This window comes from Hylobates moloch, unplaced genomic scaffold (assembly GCF_009828535.3).
Source record: "Hylobates moloch isolate HMO894 unplaced genomic scaffold, HMol_V3 SCAFFOLD_68, whole genome shotgun sequence".
In the NCBI taxonomy this organism is placed as follows: domain Eukaryota; kingdom Metazoa; phylum Chordata; class Mammalia; order Primates; family Hylobatidae; genus Hylobates; species Hylobates moloch.
In genome coordinates, this window is record NW_026652343.1 from 342,471 (window position 1) to 363,225 (window position 20,755).

At 38.1% G+C, this 20,755-nt stretch overlaps 1 protein-coding gene across 1 annotated transcript in view; it reads left to right on the plus strand.

Moving 5' to 3' along the window:
- The window catches only part of LOC116463813 (centrosomal protein of 112 kDa), a gene marked incomplete at its 5' end in the record, with an annotated part of 357,755 nt that extends 338,377 nt beyond the window's left edge, over positions 1–19,378 (plus strand). The window contains 2 exons of the mRNA XM_032147080.3: positions 11,282–11,344; positions 19,177–19,378. Of these exons, the coding sequence (XP_032002971.2) occupies positions 11,282–11,344; positions 19,177–19,335 (222 nt within the window). The remainder of the gene's footprint in view (positions 1–11,281; positions 11,345–19,176) is intronic.
- Between the last annotated feature and the right edge of the window lie 1,377 nt (positions 19,379–20,755).

Below are 20,755 nucleotides of genomic sequence, written 5' to 3' on the forward strand. Positions count from 1 at the left end.
AAAAAGGAAGGAAATATGACACCACCAAAGAACACAATAATTCTTTAGTAACTGACCCCAAAGAAAAGAAAATTTATGAATTGTTTGAAAAGCAATTCAAAATAAGAAAAGGAAACTTGAAAAATTACAAGAGAATATAGAGAGACAATTTAATGATATCAGTCAGTTTATGATCTGAATGAGAAATTCAACAGAGATAGGTATCATAACAAAGAACCAAACAGAAATCTTGGACCTAAAGAATTCAATGAATGAAATTTAAAAATACAATAGAGAGCTTCAATAGCAGACTAGATCAAGCAGGGTGGAGGATAAATGTTTAGAGTTTTTGTATGTGGAAAAAATGAAGTTATCAGTGTAAAATAGTCAATTATTATATAACTATAAGACGTTTTATGTAAGCCTTGTGGTAACCACAACGCAAAACACTATAGCAATACACAAAAAATAAAGAAAAAAGAATAAAAACCTAGCACTATAGAAGATCACCAAATCATGAAGGCAAATAAGAAAGGAAAAAAGGAACAAAGGATATACAAAACAACCAGGAGACAATAAACAGCATAGCAGTAGTAAGTCCTTAAATGTCAATAAGTATAAATGGATTAAATTTTCCAATCCAAAGACACAGAGTGGTTTAATGAATAAAAAAACAAGATCCAATTATATGCTTCCTATGAGAGACCTACATTAGCCTTAAGGATATACATAGGCTAAAAGTGAAGTGATGGAAGAAGGTATTGCATGCAAATGGTAAAAAAAGAGAGAACAGAAGTGGCTATATTTAGATTTAAAATAGACATCAAGTCAAAAACTTTCATAAGAGACAAAGTCACTAATGATAAAGAGAACATTCATCAAGAGGATATAACAAGTGTAAATATATATTAGACACTAGAGCACATTAGACATTAGAGCACCTAAATATATAAAGCAAATATTAATGGACATGAAGGGAGAAATAGATAGGAATACAGTAATAGTGAGGACTTCAATATCCGCCATCAACAACAGACAGATCAGTGAGACAGAAAATTAAAAGGGAAATACTGACATTGAATTGTGCTTTAGACAAAATATGCTATATATAACTTTCTATCCAACGGCAACAAGATATCAAGAAAAACTGTTTTACAAGCACCTAAATTATTGGGGATTTTTCAGAGCCTAACCAATCTGGGGGAAAGGAGATAACCACCTACAGCCAACTCTAGCCTTCTGTATGGGGGATGGAAAATGTACAAGCCCAGATCCCTCCAGTCTTGAACCATCCTGGTTGAGCTAGGAGGGGGAGAAACTGAGAAGCACCGTAACATTTACAGCCCAGAGGCACAGGCTTACTAAAAGACTGACCTAGTTATAGGACTATAGAATACTTCGTCTTCCCTGACACCTTACCACCACGATTAAAGACTTTTTCACTGCAGTTCCATATACCCAATACATCGTGTCCAGCCATAAGGAAAAAAAATTACAAGGCATACAAAAAGGCAAAAAACACAGCTTGAAGAGACAGAGCAAGCATCAGAATCAGACTCATATATGACAGAGATCTTAAAATTATCAGACCAGGAATTTAAAACAGCTATGATTAATGTGCTAAGGGCTTTAATGGATAAAGTAGATGGCATGCAAGAAGAGATGGGCAATGTAAGCAGAGAGATGGAAATTCTAAGAAAGAATGAAAAAGAAATGCTAGAGATCAAAAACACTAACAAATGAAGACTGTGATAGACTCATCAGTAGACTGGACCTGGACACAGCTGAAGAAAGAATATCTGAGCTTGAGGATATCTCAGTAGAAACTTCCAAAGTTGTAAAACAAAGAAAAAAAAGGCTGAAAAAAAAATAAAATATGTTGTAGTTGAGACATCTACAAAAGGTGTAATGTACACATATGAGAATAAAGGAAGGGGAAGAAAGAAAGGAGAAGAAGAAATATTTAATGAAATAAAGACTGAAATTTTCCCCAAATTAGTGTCAGACACCAAACCACAGATCTGTAAGCTCAGAAAACACCAATCAGCATAAATGAAAGATACCTAGGCATACCGTATTCAAAATGCAGAAAATAAAAAATGTTTAAAAAGTATTGAAATCTGCCAGAGGGAAAAGAAGAACACCTTACATATAAAAAGGAGAAATGAGAATTACATCAGTTTTCTAAGAAATCATGCAAGCGTGAAGAGAGAGAAGTGAACAATCTCAAGTGTTGAGAGAAAACACCTCTACCAATCTAGAATTCTGTACCTCAAAAAATTATTCTTCAAAAATGGAGGATAAATACTTTCTCAGACAAACAAAAATTGGGGGAGTTTGTTGCCGGTAGACCTGCCTCACAAGAAATGTTAACAAGAAGTTTTTAGATAAAACGAAAATGATATAGGTAAGAAACTTTGATCTACGTAGAGCATCAGAGAATGAATAAGTGAAGATAAAATTAAAACTTTTATTTTTCTTATTCATAATTGACCTAACAGCAGTTTATTCAAAATATTAACAGCAACAATATTCATATATATTTATACACACATATATACTTACATAAGTTTACATATATGTGAAATGAATGACAGCAGTAATACAAAAAATAACAAGGAGTAGATTAGGATTATTTCATTCATATAAGGTACTCCCACTATCCATAAGATGATATAGTGTTATTTGAAGGTGGAATTGGATTATTTATAAATGTATATTATAAACTCTAGGGCAACCAGTAAAAAATATGTTTTAAAAAAGAAGCATGGAGAGAAAATGGAATATGCTCAATTAAAACCCACAAAATGCAGAAAAAACTGTAAGACAAAAATAGGAAAACTGAACAAGGACAATGAATAGAAAGTAGTAGCAAATATGGTAGCTATGATCTAATTATATCAAGTAATCACTTTGGATGTCAGTGGCCTAAACATACCAATTAAAAGGCAGAGATTGTCAGGGTGGATCAAAAAATAAGACCCAAGTATATATTGTCTCCAAGAAACCTGCTTTAAATATAAGACATATATAGGTTTAAAGTAAATGGATCAAAAAATATATGCCATACTAACACTAAGCAAACGAAAGGATTAGTAGTTATATTAAATTCAGATACAGTGGAACTTTAGGACAAAAAATTATCAGGGATATGGTAGCCATTACTTAATGATAAAGGGTTTAATTCTCCAGGAAGACATATCAATCCTTAACAGGTGTATACGTACCTAACAGAACACCAAAATACATGAGGCAAAAAAAACAAAAATGAACAAAGAAAAATATGTGAGGCAAAAACTGATAGAACTGCAAGGAGAAATAGATGAATCTACTATTATAGTTGTAGACTTTAATACCCACTATCATAAATGGACAGATCCAGCAGGCAGAAAAATCAGTACGGACATAGTTGAATTCAACAACACCATCAGTCAACTGGAAATAATGGATATCTTGGACTACTTCATCCAACAGCAGCAGCATACACATTCTTTGCAACCTCACATGGACCATTCCCCTAGATAGACTGCATTCTGGGCCGTAAAACGTATCTTAACAAATTTAAAAGAATAGAAATCATACAGTATCTGATCTCAGACCACAATGGAACTAAACTAGAAATCAACAGAAAGATAGCTGGAAATCCCCAAATACTTTGGGATTATACAACACACTTTAAAAATCACACGGGTCAAAGAAGAAATCTCAATATAAATTTAAAAATATTTTGGACTAAATGAAACTACAACTTACCAAAATTTATGTGATATGGAGAAAGCAGTGATTAAAGAGAAATTTATAACATAGAATGCATTTATGAGACAAGAAGAAATATCTAAAATCAATAGCCTAAACTTTCATTTGGGAAACAAGAAAAAGAAGAGCAAATTAAATCCAAAGTAGCAGAAGAAAGGAAATAATAAAAATAGAGCAGAGCCAAGGGCAGTGTCATGTACCTGTAATCCTAGCTACTTGGGATGCTGAGGGATCCCTTGTGCCTAGGAGTTTGAGTCCAGCCTGAGCAACATAATGAGACCCTGTCTCACTATGTGGTTCCCAAATTGTGGTTCCCTCCTCTTCTGTTATACATTTGTTCAGGTTATGCTGCTGGTAGTTGTTTAAAAATTGTGTTTCTATATACAAATGATAGCTATAAAAATAAGACTTGGTTTAAAATAACTAAGCCTTCCTTTAAGCAGGGAAATGAAATGTACACTCAGTACCATCTTGATACTAAAGCTATTCAAAAAATGCTTTAGGGACAGTTTGCCTGATAAGTTAGCCATGAATTTTCAACCATGATAAACCAGAGCTTTTTAGATTTATATAATAGGGGTTCAGGAATTCAGGCAGCTATGATTTACGCTGAAGAAAATATTAATAGTAAAAACCACAAAAGTTGACCAGTTAATTTTATTCCTTTGGTTACTCTTATTCTCCAAAGTATTGATTCTACTCTGTTTAGCTGTTAGCAAATTCCAGAAATGTTTCTGTATTACAGACTGGCCTCATTTTAAATTTAGCATTGGCAATTTCAAGTGGGTCCTGATGCTTCCTGGAGTCCTGGGACTCAAACTGGATTTCTCTGTCTTTTCCCTTTCCTGCTTTTTTTAGATGACTATTTTATGCCTTCCTTCGCTTCTGAAATTTCCCAAAGATGTTTTCTACCTTCCTCATGCTCAGCTGATGACTCTTTCTTCCTACTTTGTAGAGATAATGAGAGCAATCAGAAGCTCCCATCGCTGTTCCTGGGGGATCATTTGCCTGCACTTCCAGCAAAGGCCGTCTCCTCCCCTCGTGCTCGAGGTCCCACCCTGTAGTAGTTGGCTTGGGCTGCCATAACAGAACACCACAGACTGGGTGGCTTAAACCATGGAAATTCATTCTCTCACAGGTCTGGAAGCTAGAAGCCCAAGATCAAGGTGGTATCAGGATTGCTTTCCTGAGGCCTCTCGCTGCATTCTTGCTATTTCCTTTCCTGTGTGTGTGTACAGAGAGACAGGCAGAGAGAGATGGGTGTCTCTTCCTCTTCTTATAATGACACCTATCCTCTTGGAGTAGGGCCCCACCCTTATGACCTCATTTTGCCTTAATTACCTCACCAAAGGGCCTATCTCCAAATACAGTCAAATTGGGGTTTAGGGTTGCAACATAACATAGGAATTTTGGGAGGACACAGTTCACTCCATGACATATCCCTCCCCTTAACTCAAGGACATGTGTCTAGGAAAGCTCTGGCATCATCTGGTTTTTTTCCTCCCTCTCTACTGCTAGATCTTTCCTATCAGCCTACAAACATGCCGTTAATTTCCTCAGCTTACCAAAAAACAAAACTATTCACCCACTTCTCGGGCAGCTTCCATCTCATTTCTCACCTTCCCTTTATAATAAAATTCTGAACAAATTCCAGTGCATCTCCTCTCTGAACTCCCTTTAATCCAAATTTCATGTCTGCTACTACAACAAAATTTCTTTTATCCTTATCACCAGTGACTTCCGTGTTGCCAAACTACTGTGATCAATTCTCAGGCCTCACTTTTTAGGGCCTCTCTGTAGCATTTGACACAACTGAGTAGTCCTTGAAACACTTTTCTTCAGTTGGCTCAAGATTCCATATTATCCTCATTTCTTTTTTTTTTTTTTTTTGAGACAGAGTCTTGCTCTATCACAGCTGGAATGCAATGGCACGATCTCAGCTCGCTGCAACCTCCACTTCCCAGGTTCCAGTGATTCTTCTGCCTCAGCCTCCCAAGTCGCTGGGATTACAGGCTCCCGCCACCACGCCCAGCCAAATTTTTTGTATTTTTAGTAGAGATGGAGTTTCACCATGTTGGTCAGGCTGGTCTCGAACTCCTGACCTCAGGTGATCCACCTGCCTTGGCCTCCCAAAGTACTGGGATTGCAGGTGTGAGCCACCAGCCTATCCTGATTTCTTGACTCTCTGGCTGTTTCTTCTGTCTGTTTCCTCCTCATGTCCCAGCCTCCTAACATTTGCAGGCGCAGGGCTGAGTATACTTAGACCTCTGCTTTCTTGTGTATACTTGGGATCTCATCCAGTATATACACTAGATTCTTGGGATCTCATCCAGTAGCATGGTTTCACACACCCTGTATAAACTGATGACTTCTGAATTCATAGTTTTAACCTAGACCTTAAACCATTAACTCAAGACTTGAATACCCAGATACTTCAATACTGCACATTTAACAGGCATCTCCAAGTTTAATAAGTGCAAACTGATCTCTTGATCTTCTCTGCAAAAACCTATTTCACCTATAGCTTTTCCCATGTTAGGTAATGACAACCTCATTCGTCTACTTGCTTAGGACAAAAATCTTAAAAGTCATCCTTGACTCGTCTCTTTCCATTATACAGTATGTCCAGTTGGTTCTACTTTCTAATTTTTCTCTGATCTGACTCCTTCTCACCACCTCCTCTATTGCCATCCTAGATTATTTGCAGTACCCTCCTGTCTTACTTGCTTCATTCTTGCCCCAAACAAAAGCTGGAGTGTCCTTATTAATACCTATGTCAAATTAATACCTATGTCAAACCTATACTGAAACCCTGAAATGGTTTGGGTGTGTGTCCCTGCCCAAATCTCAGGTCAAATTGTAATCCCCAGTGTTGGACGTGGGGCCTGGTGGGAGGTGGTTGGATCATGGGGGCAGATTTCCCCCCGATGCTGTTCTTATGACAGTGAGTGAGTTGCCATGCGATCTGGTTGTTTGAAAGTGTGTATTACCTCCCCACCTCTCTTTCTCCTGCTCTGGGCATGTGAAGATATGCATGTTTCCCCTTCAACTTCCACTGCGATTGCAGGTTACCTGAGGCCTCCCCAGCCATGCTTCCTGTACAGCCTGCAGAACCATGAGCAAATTAAGCCTCTTTTGTTTATAAATTACCCAGACTTGGGTATTTCTCTTTTTGTCATTTTTATTTGTTTTTTTTTTCTTTTTCAACTTTTAAGTTCTGGGGTACATGTACAGGATGTGCAGTTTTGTTACATAGTAAACGTGTGCCATGGTGGTTTGCTGCACAGACCAACCCATACCTAGGTATTAAGACCAGCATGCATTAGCTATTCTTCCTGATGCTCTCTCTCCCCGCAACCCCCAACAGGCTCCAGTGGGTCCCGCCCCCATGTGTCCATGTGTTCTCAGCGTTCAGCTCCCACTTACAAGTAAGAACATGCGGTGTTTGGTTTGTAGCAGTGCAGGAATGGACTAACACAAACCCCTTCAGTGACTCTCTCTTTCACTGATCTTAAAAGCCAGATTCCTTACAATCACGTTCAACACCGTGCAGGACCTGGTTCTGTCACAGCCCTGTGTTGTCTGAGGGAGCCAGTGCTCCACTGGTTGCACTGATCCAACCACACTGGCCTCTACACTGTATTTTTGTGTGTGTGTGTATGACAGAAGCTTGTGCTGCCCAGGCTGCAGTGCAGTGGCACGATCTCGGCTCACTGCAACTTCCGCCTCCCAGTTCAAGTGATTCTCTTGCTTCACCCTCCCAAGTAGCTGGGATTACAGGCATGCACCACCACACCTGGCTAATTTTTGTATTTTTTGTAGGGACAGGGTTTCACCATTTTTGCCAGGCTGGTCTCGAACTCCTGGCCTAAAGCGATCTGCCAGCCTCAGCCTCCCAAAGTGCTGGATTACCAGTGTGAGCCACTGCTCTTGGCCTCTATACTGTGTCTTGAACATGCTGTGCATGCCTCTGCCTCAGGGCCTTTGCACTGGTTCTTCCTTCTGCCTGGAATGCTGTTTCCCTAGAGGTTACCCTCATCTCCTACAGGTTTTTGTTCATACGTCACCCTCTCAGGGAGGCCATCTGTTACTTCAGTATTTTTAAAATTATAAAGTACCCCCTAACTTTTATTACTTCCTCTTTCTCTTTCTTGATTGATACTTCTCCATAAGCCTTGCACCATGTAACTTTTCAAAGTTACTTTGTTTACTCTCTAGATGTTTCATAAAAATGGAGAGGGATTCTTGCCTGTTTTGTTCATTGCTGTTGTCCACCTGCCTAGAGTTGATGAATGAATTGGATATTTAGTTATAAAGGAGCTTCACTGGGTTTGTGAAATTTAGGGACTGGCCATAAACCCATGAAGAGTAGCTCACACTGAGACACAGGCTTTCCTGCACTAACTATTATCCGTGACTCTAGCATTTTTAGGGAAAAGTAACCTCATCTTTATGACACTAGAATTAATTTTTAGATTTTCTAGTGGGTGAATATTTTTAAAGCACTTAGAACAGTGCCTGGGACATGGTATGAGTTCTATTAAGTGTTTATTTTAAAAGCAACAAATACTTTATTAAGCATTTTGTGACAAAAAAAAATAGTGACAGAATGTGAGCCAAGACAAATAAACCTCAAGAGATTAAGAGTAGCCCTAATTCTGGTGGAGAGTGGCTTTAATCATAACAGAGCTGGAGTCAAGTCTGATGACTTACTAGAAAAACAGCAATAGTCACATGCCCTCACTATTCTGGAAGAGACAAAACTACCCTGTGTACTCAATGGGATTATAGATACAAAGAGGTTTATGGAATGAACTCTAAAGAATTGGTTTTGAACTTAAGTCCATAAAAAAAATGGTTATGAAAAGAAAACTTCAGAGGTATGGACTGAGGCAATAGAAGAGGAAAAGGTCTTGTATGGCATCCACTCATTCATTAGATGGACAATTATGCCCCAAACACTATGTTAGGGGCTAGGAGCTGCCTTCTAGGATCTCATTATCTAGTGGGAAAAAGACAGGTTAACCAGCAATGACCAATTCAGCCTTAGTACTACCATAGAGGTGAGCCTGGAGTGGGCTGTGAGCATGGGATTGCTTCCTCACCCTATTTGCGATATGAAAATAAACAAATCATTTGCTTCCAACTAAAGGTAGTGGACAGAACTCACCTGTTCTTATCTCCACTCCCTGAGGAAGTCCCATCAAAATGAAAGTAAGGAAATTGAAAAAGGCATGAACCAGTGGTTTTTAACCTTGGCTGAACTTTTGAAATAGCAGCAGAGATTTTTAAAAATCCTAGTGTCCAGCCTGTAGCCCAGATAAATTGAATCAGAACCTCTGCAGATGAGACTCAGGCATCAAGATTTTTATACTATAATTATTTTCAAAGAAAATAAGAGACAACCATACACATAAGAAATCAATAGCATTGAGAACTTGAAAAAGGCTGGGCCTGAAATTAACTTAGCAGAACTAAGAATCCTAAAAACTGAACAATTTCTTGGGGAAGGGAGACCTGAAGGATACCAATTAGAAGCAGCAAGATTTTTCCCATGGTAGAACTTTGGGAAGGTTCAGGAATTGGAGAGACTGGGTATGGGGTGAAGTGAAGAACTGGAAGCTTGGTTGAAAGTCTGCATTTGGAACAGATGGCCCAGATTTTATCCCAAGACTGCCCCCATCCCTATCTCTGGTTTGTTCTCTGGAGAGGTAGAATGAGAAAGGGCCTCAGGTACAGTTGAGGAGAAATGTGAGGTTAACCTTGCACGAGAGTCACTCTCCTGAACACCTCGATGCCCTTCTGAAAATACTGGCCATCAGATTTGTGCTGCCTGGCAGGAAACTGGAGGATGCAGCTCTGGGCAAACTGATCCAAGAGGGAAATCCAGTCAGATGCTGGCATGGGAGAGTCCAGGCCCCTTTGTAACACACCCTGTGGTGATGCCCACCCATCCACAAACCCATACACACATGCAAGATTCTTTTATCCAGCTTTGGAGACCTCACTTTGAATAAGAAAGGACATCAAAGATCACCAGATATTTGAGGAAAGTATCTAAAGTGAAAGACAAAGACCAAAACAGACAGGTGAAAGTATATAAACAAAGGTAACTCAGACACACACACACACACACACACACACACACACACTCAGCAGAAAAAAATTAAAATATATGTGTAGATAGATAGTTATAGACATATAGACAGATAGATGATGGATGGATGGATGGATGGATGGATGGATGGATGGAAAAGTAGATAGATAGATAGATAGATAGATAGATAGATAGATAGATAGAGAGATAGATAGAAGGACTGTATTGCAAGGCATGACACAGTGCTCTCACTGGTGGAGCACCTGTGCTCTGCAGCCAAAGTGTGAGTTTGTGTCCTGGCTTCATCACTTCCTAGCTGTGTGATGCTGGGCAAGTTACTTACCCTCTCTGTGCCTTAGTTTTCTCATCTGTAAAAAGAGGGATGATAATGATGATGCTGTTCAAAAAACAAAAAGGAACTGTTGGAAATTATGAATATATATATATGATGGCAGAATATAACGTTTTAGGTAAAAGTTGAGGAAATTCTAAGAATAATCAAAAAGACAAAGAAATGGAACATAGAAACAACAATAAAAAGAGACACTAAATCTAAGAGGTACAAAATCAGAGTTGCAGGAGAGACATACTCAGGGAAACAGACGGACAGACAGAGAGACGAGAGAAATCATGAGAGTAATGACCAACCTTTCCCAGTAGTAAAGGACACAAGTTCAGAGTGAAGAGCCTCTTTAGTGCCCACATGATTGATGGGAAAAAGACCCAGTCTAGGGCACGTCACTGTGACATTTTTAAACCTTGATGATGAAATAAAGATCCCAAAAGTTTCCAGAGAGCAGAAAACAGATCACATAAAAAGAATTGGAACTTGAGTGGCAGAGGGGATAACCAAGTTCTAAGCAATGTGGACTGATTCTAGAAAGGCCACCCTATTTCCAGGACATAAAACTTGTTTGATTTAGATACATTTGTCACTGTAGAAATTAGCCCTTATGTATTTGGCAGAGTCAGGGCTCAACTCTTTGCTCAGTGATTCTCAAAATCCCATATCTCCTTTGTCCAGAATCATCTATTTCTTTTATTTTTTTTAATTAAGGTGAAAAAGTACTAAATTTACCTTCCTTTCCTCTTCCTCCACTTCCCTCTCCTTTTTCCTTGCCCCTCTTGTTTCTTCTCTCTTTCCCCTACTTTACCTTCTGAGCCTTCATACTTTTGCTGTGTCTATTTCTCTCTCTTTCTCCCTTTCTCTTTCTATCCACAGAAGTCTTATGTTTGTCTAATAATTGGCAGAAGAGATTTTTTTTTTTTTTTTTGCTTTTTAAGTGATGAATAGTTGGCGTAACATCAAAGACAAGCCCTGTGGTTTTCTGGCTGCCCCAGAAGGGTGGTGCAGCTGGCAGGCATCCCAGCTGCCTGGTGATAGGCATGTGGAAGAGATACCAAGCTCACAGGTCACTGTGTATGTGTTCATGTACGTGTGTTTTTCAGGCCAACAGCAGGCTGAAGCAGATTGAAAAGGAATACACTCAGAAGCTTGCCAAATCTTCACAGGTAAGCAACATTAAAAGACACAAAACAAGGTAAAACCAAAACAAAAATGAAACCTCCACATAAAAGCCTTGGCACTTTCAAGTTAAACTTCATTCTTTTCAGTTTTTTTTTGTGGAATGGTATCATATTTTTATGGGTATACAAATAAACAGAACATGATTTTAATATTTCAGTCATTAAAAATCAAGAAAAATTAGGCATATTTAACCATTTGAAACAACACATACAAGCGCGCGCGCACACACACACACACACACACACACACACTCTCAGATGTTGTAAAACCAGCCTGTACACTTAAACAAGCCCAGGCTGAAACATACTTCACAAGAACAGGAGATATACACCTACATTTGTGATGTAAGCAGTTTGGTACCATCTGTGCTTTTTTTGTAATATTCCATTTTGCTCTACCTAAAGGCTTCTTCAAACAAAAATCAAAATGACAAATAATTCTAGGTTAAGTCTACAGCTCAACTGTTGACTCCTTTCGGGAAAAAGAGAATTCTAAGTCCCTACATCCATAACTTGCTGTTTGTACTTACTGTCATAGTTTTAGTATAAGAAAGGCCAATAATTGAATGCCTGTCTCTACTTGAAATATGATGCTCAGAGTACTTTTTCAGCATAAGTTGTTACAGTGATATCCAGTAGTATCATTTAAGGAACTCCAAGTTTTCCTTACTTGCATAAGTGATTATAGAACAAATAAATACTACTTATCTTTACTTTGCAGGTAGGTAAGTTAAGCCATTTGGTTTTGTGAGCATATCTAATGATTGTTAAAATCAGCTTGTCTTCATATTTTTATATATATACAATGGTATTTGGTAGTAAACTAGAATTTACCATACTACCACATAATGCCACATAATAGTAGTAACAACAACAAAAAAGATAATAATATCTAATGTTCATGGGGCACTAACCATGTTGACTCATTCAGTCTTTCACAATAACTCTGGAATTAGGAACTATTATTGGTGCCATTTTTCCATTTGTGAAAACTGAGATTCAAGAGATAAGATCACACAAGTTGGCAAGTGACTAAGCCAGGACCCAGTCTGGATCTGACTTCAAAGTGGAAGTTCTTAACCTTAACACTACCAGCCTGGCCAAATCTCTCCCATTTATTTTATTTTATTTTATTTTATTTATTTTTTTTGACACAGAGTCTTGCTCTGTTGCCCCAGGCTGGAATGCAGTGGTGCAGTCTTGGCTCACTGCAAGCTCCGCCTCCTGGGCTCATGCCATTCTCCTGCCTCAGCCTCCCAAGTAGCTGGGACTACAGATGCCCACCATCACGCCCGGCTAATTTTTTATATTTTTAGTAGAGACGAGGTTTCATTCTGTTAGCCAGGATGGTCTCGATCTCCTGATCTTGTGATCCCCCTGCCTCAGCCTCCCAAAGTGCTGGGATTACAGGCATGAGACACCACGCCTGGCCCATCCATTCCATTTTTAATGTGGCAAAATTTTGGTGATAGTTATAAAATTTCATTTTTTTGTCTGTTTTTGAGACAGAGTTTTGCTCTTGTCGCCCAGGCTGTAGTGTTACCGCATGGTCTTGACCCACTGTAACCTCCACCTCTGAGTTGGCTTCAAGTGATTCTCCTGCCTCAGCCTCCTAAGTAGGTGGGATTACAGGCACCTGCCCCCATGCCCAGCTAATTTTTTGTATTTTTAGTAGAGACACGGTTTCACCGTATTGGTCAGGCTGGTCTCAAACTCCTGACCTCGGGTGATCCTCCCTCCTCAGCCTCCCAAAATGCTGAGATTACAGTCATGAGCCACCATGCCTGGCCTAAAATTTCAGTTCTACTAATTCACAGCCCATTAGAAAAGCAAAAAGTCTTTGTCCAAATGAAGAGTCTTATGTGTTTATGTAAGAAATGATGATTATGTCTTGATTGCCATTATTCCAGCCCTTCCTTGAGGAAGGAACATGGAGAAATATCCTTTTAATCCACTGAAAAAGTTTCTTGCAATCAAAAGAAATCTATTTAGGCCAAAAGTTAAAGTTTAAATTAAAACATTAAAAATCCCTAGTTGGCATATCCTAACATCCTGCTTATTTCGCTTTATGTTAAATTGGGGAAGCAGACCGAGAGTGAGATATAAGATAGCTAATAAAAATGCCTAAATAATGAGAGTGTAAACAGGAGTATTTATCTAAAGGAATGTATGAAGAAGCCTGATTAGTTGATATTAAAACAAATTAAATGTAAGTTAATGCAGAAGAAAGCCTGAGCTCTGGAGTCCAGCACCCCTGGATTTGAATACCAGCCCTACCACTTCCGTGACCTTGAGCAAGTTACCTGCCCTCTTTGGAATTCAATTTCCTCATTTGTCAAATGGAGGAACAGTACTAACCTCATAGGATGGTTTTAACTATTAAGTAAAACAATGCCAAAAATGTGTTCAGTGTAGTGCTTAGCACACACTAAAGCACTTAATGAATGTGAATTATTATAGTATCAGCACTAAAATTGCCATAGAGAAAGAGGAAAGGAGGGAAGGAAGAATGAAAAAAAGTTCGGAAGGTGGAACAAATTATTGCTTCAGACACCATGTTTTTGAGTGTTCACAAGTTGATAAAATCTCCCTGAAAAGCTTGGAGAGGCACAGGGTTGCTAACTGTTTTCCCAAGAAAAGACTTGAAGGTGGAGAAGGAAAAAGCAACTAGTAACAACTACCATATACTATTACCATCATTTCATTGATCAAGGGACAGCGCAACACCAAAAAAACTTAGAAAGGATGTAATATAATAAAAGATAGTCCATCCTTCTCATAAAAGTTAGGATGATAACCTTACATTGATAATATTTTGTTTGCCAACTTCTAAATATTTATATCTGTGAACAGGCATTTGAGAAGCATTAGTCTACAATGCCAGTCAGTTCAGAGAAGCATGTCAGATTATTTAAAAATGAGCATTATAAAACAAGACTGTGGATTGGATCTCTTCATATTTAAGTGATAGTTTGTTGGAATCTCTAACTCATATCTCATTAGGCTGATGAGAACACTAAAAGCAAAGTGCTTAACTCTGTTGGGTTTTTTTAAATCCCTCTCTGAAAAAAAGAAAGTGAATGCATTAGTAATGAATGTGTTGGTACCTCAGAGAGCATTAGATTAAATTTGGAAAATATTTTAAAGATTTTCCTCCTTTAGAGGAAGCTGCTTACTTTTCACGATTTTTTATCAAGCCTGTAGGACCTAATAGACTGTGTACACTGAACCCTTGGCACACCTGAGACCTGTGCCCCGTTCTGAGATCTGCAGCACTCACCCTCGCCACCACTGCAGTGTTTGCATCATCTCTGGGCACGCCCCCAAATATCATTTCCATCAGAATCACATTTTTTTTTATCTTAAGAATGGAGACAGTGCATACACCACAGTGGTGGTGAGTGCTGGAGTTTATTCCGCTTAAAACATTGAAATAATAAGTGATTATATATTAATCTTTTGCCTCTTCAATATTAATGTAGTTTTTCCACTCAGCCTAGTCATCTAGTGGCCATTTTTCAAGGAAAGATACTGCCATTTTGCCAGAATGTCCATAGTTAGAAACATGGGCAGGACTGAAGTTGGAATGCCAGTTGAGCTTGCCTGCTGCCAAGGGACGAGTGTCTCCCACCGCTGCCCCACACTACCCAACGCCTGATGCATATTAGTACCTGGGAATATTCCACATGACCCCTGTGCCCATCTCTATGCCAGCCTCCTGGGGGCCAACCCAGAATGCACAGGGCATCCACTTATTTTATGAGGCGCGTCACCGTTCACCTAACGTTCGTAAGCATGGCTTCCTAAGTGGCTTGTCTTCTCTATTGTATTATATTTTAAAGAAGAGTTTTATAAAACCCTCAAACTGTACTATAATCTGAAAAACAATAGAATGAGTTGAAGATGAAATCCTAACCCCTATTTAGGATCCTGTTTGGTTTTTTTTTTAAGACACTGACATTTTTGCAAAGCGTTAATTGCTTAACAATTATTAACTATTATGACTTTCATGAGTTCGGTTGCTTACACCATTAGCTCAAAATAGCTCTCCTTTTGTTTCTGAAAATACTAACTTTTAATATCCATATGAAAATTCTCTAATCCACTTCTTTCGTTGAAACTAATACAGTATAAACATTTAGTTGAGTGCTAGCATTTTGTTCTATGGTTTTTAATTATGATTCAATCAAAACTGGAGGGTTTTGATTATGATTGTATATATTAGCTTTCATTTTTCTTAGAAACTTTTAACATTATTATTCTATGAGAAGGGTAGGTTATCTGAATACAATTTGCCAGGTGATGGTTTTTTATTACTTACCATGATTATAGTTCTACCACTTAAACTGGGTGCCAGTTATTACATACACTGAACTAAGGAGAAAGTAGTCCATTTTCTTATACTCTAGGTCTATGACCAGTAGAGTTTTGTTCCTTACCTGAAGCATGTTAATCTGATTATTATGATTATTTCTCAGTCTTAAAGTATTAAATCTTGTTTTTTAAATTATCCTTATTTTAGTTACTGTTCCATATCCATATCACCTGTGAGTCTATTCAACCAAATAATTTATCTGTATATCTAGCCAAGTTGTTTCACCTGAAGTGTTTTAACATTCTCCCCCTTATATCGCCTTCCTAAGTTTTAGAAATAGCTTTCCAAAAATAATCTCATTATTTCCCACAAAGGAATCTCCCGTTATCCCCCTAAAGAATATAAGGTTTTATTTCCCACACAAAAGCAAGCATGTCCTTCTTAGAACATCCTGGACTTCACTTGTAGTCCTTTCCAAAACCTGCATTTTTTTCTTTTCTTTTTGTTTTGTTTGTTTGTTTGTTTGTTTTGAGATGGAATTTTACCCTTGTTGCCTAGGCTGGAGTGAAATGGCGCGATCTTGGCTCACTGCGGCCTTTGGCTCACTGCAGCCTCTGCCTCCTGGGTTCAAGTGATTCTCCAGCCTCAGCCTCCCTAGTAGCTGAGATTACAGGCATGTGTCACCTCACCTGGCTAATTTTTTGTATTTTTAGTAGAGATGGGGTTTCGCCATGTTGGCCAGGCTGGTCTCGAACTCCTGGCCTCAGGTGATCCGCCCGCCTCAAAACCTGAATTATTTTGTCCTAAATGTTCTGAAAATGAGAAATGTCCCTGTTCCATGGCCTTTGACCGTTTGAAGTATCCCAGGATATTCTTATCTTTATTCTTTGGTCAGTTACAAGCTAGTCTGAATCTTAGTATTTTTTAAAGAAAAAATTACTTTGTACTTTAAAAATATATCACATGACTGCAGTTGTGGATATATGAATCTATACATGTGTTAAACTGCGCAGAACTAAACACACACACACACACCCTCTCTCTCTCATTCTCTGTCTTGCCCTCCTTCTCTCTCCAGAATTAAACTCACGTCTACAAAGTTATAGTTTCCTCAGCTTAAAACATTGAAATAGTAAGTTGTTTTTTACTATTTGGCCCCATGTTCTCATAAAAGATCAATCATAAATTTCATATTAGGCCAAGGAAATCTGACTCTTTTTTATCCCTGGCTCCTGTGGCTCTGTGACTGTGAGTTGATTGTTTTGTGCATCAATTTTTGACATTTACTATGAGAATTTAACCTTTCCTGTTTCACAGAAGTGCTATGAGAATTAATTGAATCGATGCCAGAATGGAAACAATATTTAATCAAAATTCAGAAGATGGATGAAAACATCTTCATTCTCAGTAAATGAATGCCTCCACTCATAGCAGAAAGCCCAAGTTTGCATGTAATAATATTGACATGTTGTTATTATGTATTTTGTCATTTCACAGTTGGCTAAATATCTGATTATTGACAAATTCCAAGTGTCAAACTTTGGTACAGTGAATTTGCTCACTTCTCAAAGCATAAATACTCCATATTTTATTGTCAAGATGCTATTATTTATGTCAGTAGTAACAACTAGTATTTCTATAGCATTTGGCTTCTGGGGGACTCCAGACAGTTTCTATTTATTGCCTTATAATGCTGTAATCTTGTTTTGTCACCAAATAATAGTTGGAAAAACTGAGCTTCAAGAAAGATAATTGTCCAGAGTTTCTCATCAACTGCCCTCCCCTCTGCTTAGGACCAAAAGAATTATATTCTAATGCGGGTCTAATGTTATTTCTTTTATTAGAAGAAACAACTATTTCCTGCTTTTAAAAAGTCATCACTATTGAATTTGCAAGGAAATGGATACATCCAAACCAAAGGAAGGACAGTGCTCTCAGAAGGCCAATTAAATATAAAAGTTTCTCATCAGATGGTTAATTTGAGAAGTTAGAAGAACGCTGTCTGGAGAGAACAGATTCTTAAATGCAGGGAATACTACAGGAGTGAATGAAAATGGCACCATATAAACCAAAATAACTATCCATGAGTTAGGAAGAAGACAACCTATTTGGAAGTATAAACTTCCCTGCAATACCAAAACCTTGTTTTAAAGAAACATAACAGAGTGGCCAAGCATGGTGGCTCACACCTGTAATTCCAGCACTTTGGGAGGCCGAGGAGGGTGGATCACAAGGTCAGGAGTTCGAGACCAGTCTGGCCAATATGGTGAAACTCGTCTCTACTAAAAATACAAAAATTAGTCGGGCGTGGTGGCCTGTAGTCCCAGCTACTCGGGAGGCTGAGGCAGGAGAATCGCTTGAACCCGGGAGATGGAGGTTACATTGAGCCAAGATTGCTCCACTGCACTCCAGCCTGGGTAACAGAGCAAGACTCCATCTCAAAAATAAATAAATAAATAAATAAAAAACAAAAACAAAAAACCCCATAAAGTCGGCAGGTTAAAGGACCCAGTTAGTGCAGTGATTGGTCTGACTGCATGGTTCAAATCCTGCCTGTCTCTTTAGTTGAATGTCATTTTCAACAATGTAAGATATTTGTCCTCTTTCTGTGCCTCTGCGTCCTCATTTATAAAAGATAGGCAGGCCGAGCACAGTGGCTCACACCTGTAATCCCAACACTTTGGGATACCGAGGTGAGTGGATCACCTGAGGTCAGGAGTTCGAGACCAGCCTGGCCAACATGATGAAACCCCATCTCTACTAAAAATACAAAAAATTAGTTGGGCATGGTGACGGGCACCTGTAATCCCAGCTACTCGGGAGGCTGAAGCAGGAGAATCACTTAAACCCAGGAAGCGGAGGTTGCAGTGAGCCGAGATCACGCCATTGCACTCCAGCCTGGGCAACAAGAACGAAACTCCATCTCAAAAAAAAAATAATAATAATTAAAATAAAATAAAATAAAATAAAAGATAGGCAATAATGATACCTGTTTCACAGTAGTAAATGACATAAGAACTTAAATTGTTAAACACAATACACTAACATTAGTGAATTCCCAAAAATTACTGTATAGAGTTAGGTGACTGAAGAATAAACTCTGTTCATTATTTTCTTTGCTTATTACAGTTCGAAGTATTCTGAAAAGCAGAATAGCTTTTCTCATTCTAGTAAGTATATTTCTCAATAAAATAAAATCTGACACTTTTCATATTTTTGAGATCACAGATGTTCTTTCTTCTGATGAGTAAATATTGTGGAATGTTAGAGTGGAAACATCTTCCAAGTATATTTGGTTCAGCAGTTGTTCACCATTCACATTTTTATTAGTCTTTTATTGTGTGGCATTTCATGCATTATAGTGTGTGATATGTTAATTGAAAATATTTAATTTGTAGAATAAAGTTTTGCCAAATTCATTCTTTTGTTAAGCATCAATACATATAAAATAGATGCCTCTCCCAGAAGAATTTGAAGTTATAGCATGCTGTTTTCATTTTAGATCATAGCAGAACTTCAGACAACCATTTCCTCTCTGAAAGAAGAGAACAGCCAGCAGCAGCTCGCTGCAGAAAGGCGGCTCCAGGATGTTAGACAAAAGTTTGAAGATGAGAAGCAGCAGCTGATTAGAGATAATGACCAAGCAATCAAGGTAATCTGAAGACTTCAGTAACCAGTGGTACCAGCTGCTTTAATGTAATTAAAAGGAGGGCTGAAATCCCAGCAGTGGGCAGATGAATGCGGGTATCTGGCTTGTTCACACAGCCTGCAGTAATTCCATTCACTGGACTCTACCTTTGATGTATCCAGTGACTCAGGCTGACTTCCCTCTAAGAGATCGCATGCCAGCATAAAAAGTCATTTTTGGCAAGCCCAATCCATTCACATTGAACAAATATTTTAAAAATACCCTGTCCTTTCTCTTGAGAACCACTTTGGAATTGTCTCTTGAAATTAGAATGACTGTTTGAGCCCAGCACTGCTGGCTGTTAAAGTCAGAAGTCAGCTTCCAATTTGCATTCTGTTCTTTGCCCACATCCTTTCATTATGTATTCACATAATGAAAAATAACCTGTTCGAAGCTTGGAATGCCAACCATTTGATGTGCTTTGACACAGTACAGGATAGATATGTTGCTGCTGAGAAACTAGGTTGTTTGCAAATGACTTCAGAGAATCACACCCTTAATAGCAACAGAAAATTCCCTGGACCCCAATTCTTTCAGTGATAGGCAGTTAGATCTCCAAGTAGTTTTTTCTTGGCTTCATAGCAGTGAATATTATTGTATGTGTCTACATCATACTGGGTTTAATGTGTGAAGATAAGCATCTGGAAACCTTTATAAATAAGGCTTAAAAGAGAACAAAAAATTTTTAAAGAATTCCCAGCAAAAGATTATTTTTCAGCGACTTTAGTTTGACATAACAATACTTAAAGCATGTGGAGTAATCATACAAAGCAAAGAACAATAAAAGAAAAATTGGGGTTTTATAGCTGCCCTTTCCTGCCTCACCTCTGCATCTTCTTTTTCTATAGCCTATTGCAGGCAATCTGAGTAATGTTGGGAAGAGTTAATGTTAACGTCAGTTGCTTTTTATATATTCCCTTTAAGCTGAGACAACACTAGATAGAATAAAAAGCCTTAACAGATGGACAAAACCTTCAAGGCCATTACATCCGGCCTCCTCACTTTACCATTGAGGACTTTTTTTTTTTTTAATGACATTTTTCCTATATATTTCCACCTGCAAGCTTATTTCCCCTACCTGTGTTATGAGACCAAAAAAAAAAGAGAGAGATTTTTTTTTCATATTCTGGTGGTTTAAAAACATCTTTCAAGTTTTTTTCATTTACAAATGCACAGGAAGTGCCTCCATTGATCTATGGAACTGTTTTGCTTCACATAAATTGCATTGCATATTTTGTTTAAATTGTTTTAGTTCTATAAAATTTACATATTAAGTGCATTTCTGTTTCACTTTATATCCAAATGCCAAGTAGTAGGTAATATCCAAATTTTAAATGAACAATCAAATCTCAATATAAGCAAAAATGGAAAATATGAATGCACTCCTGACAAC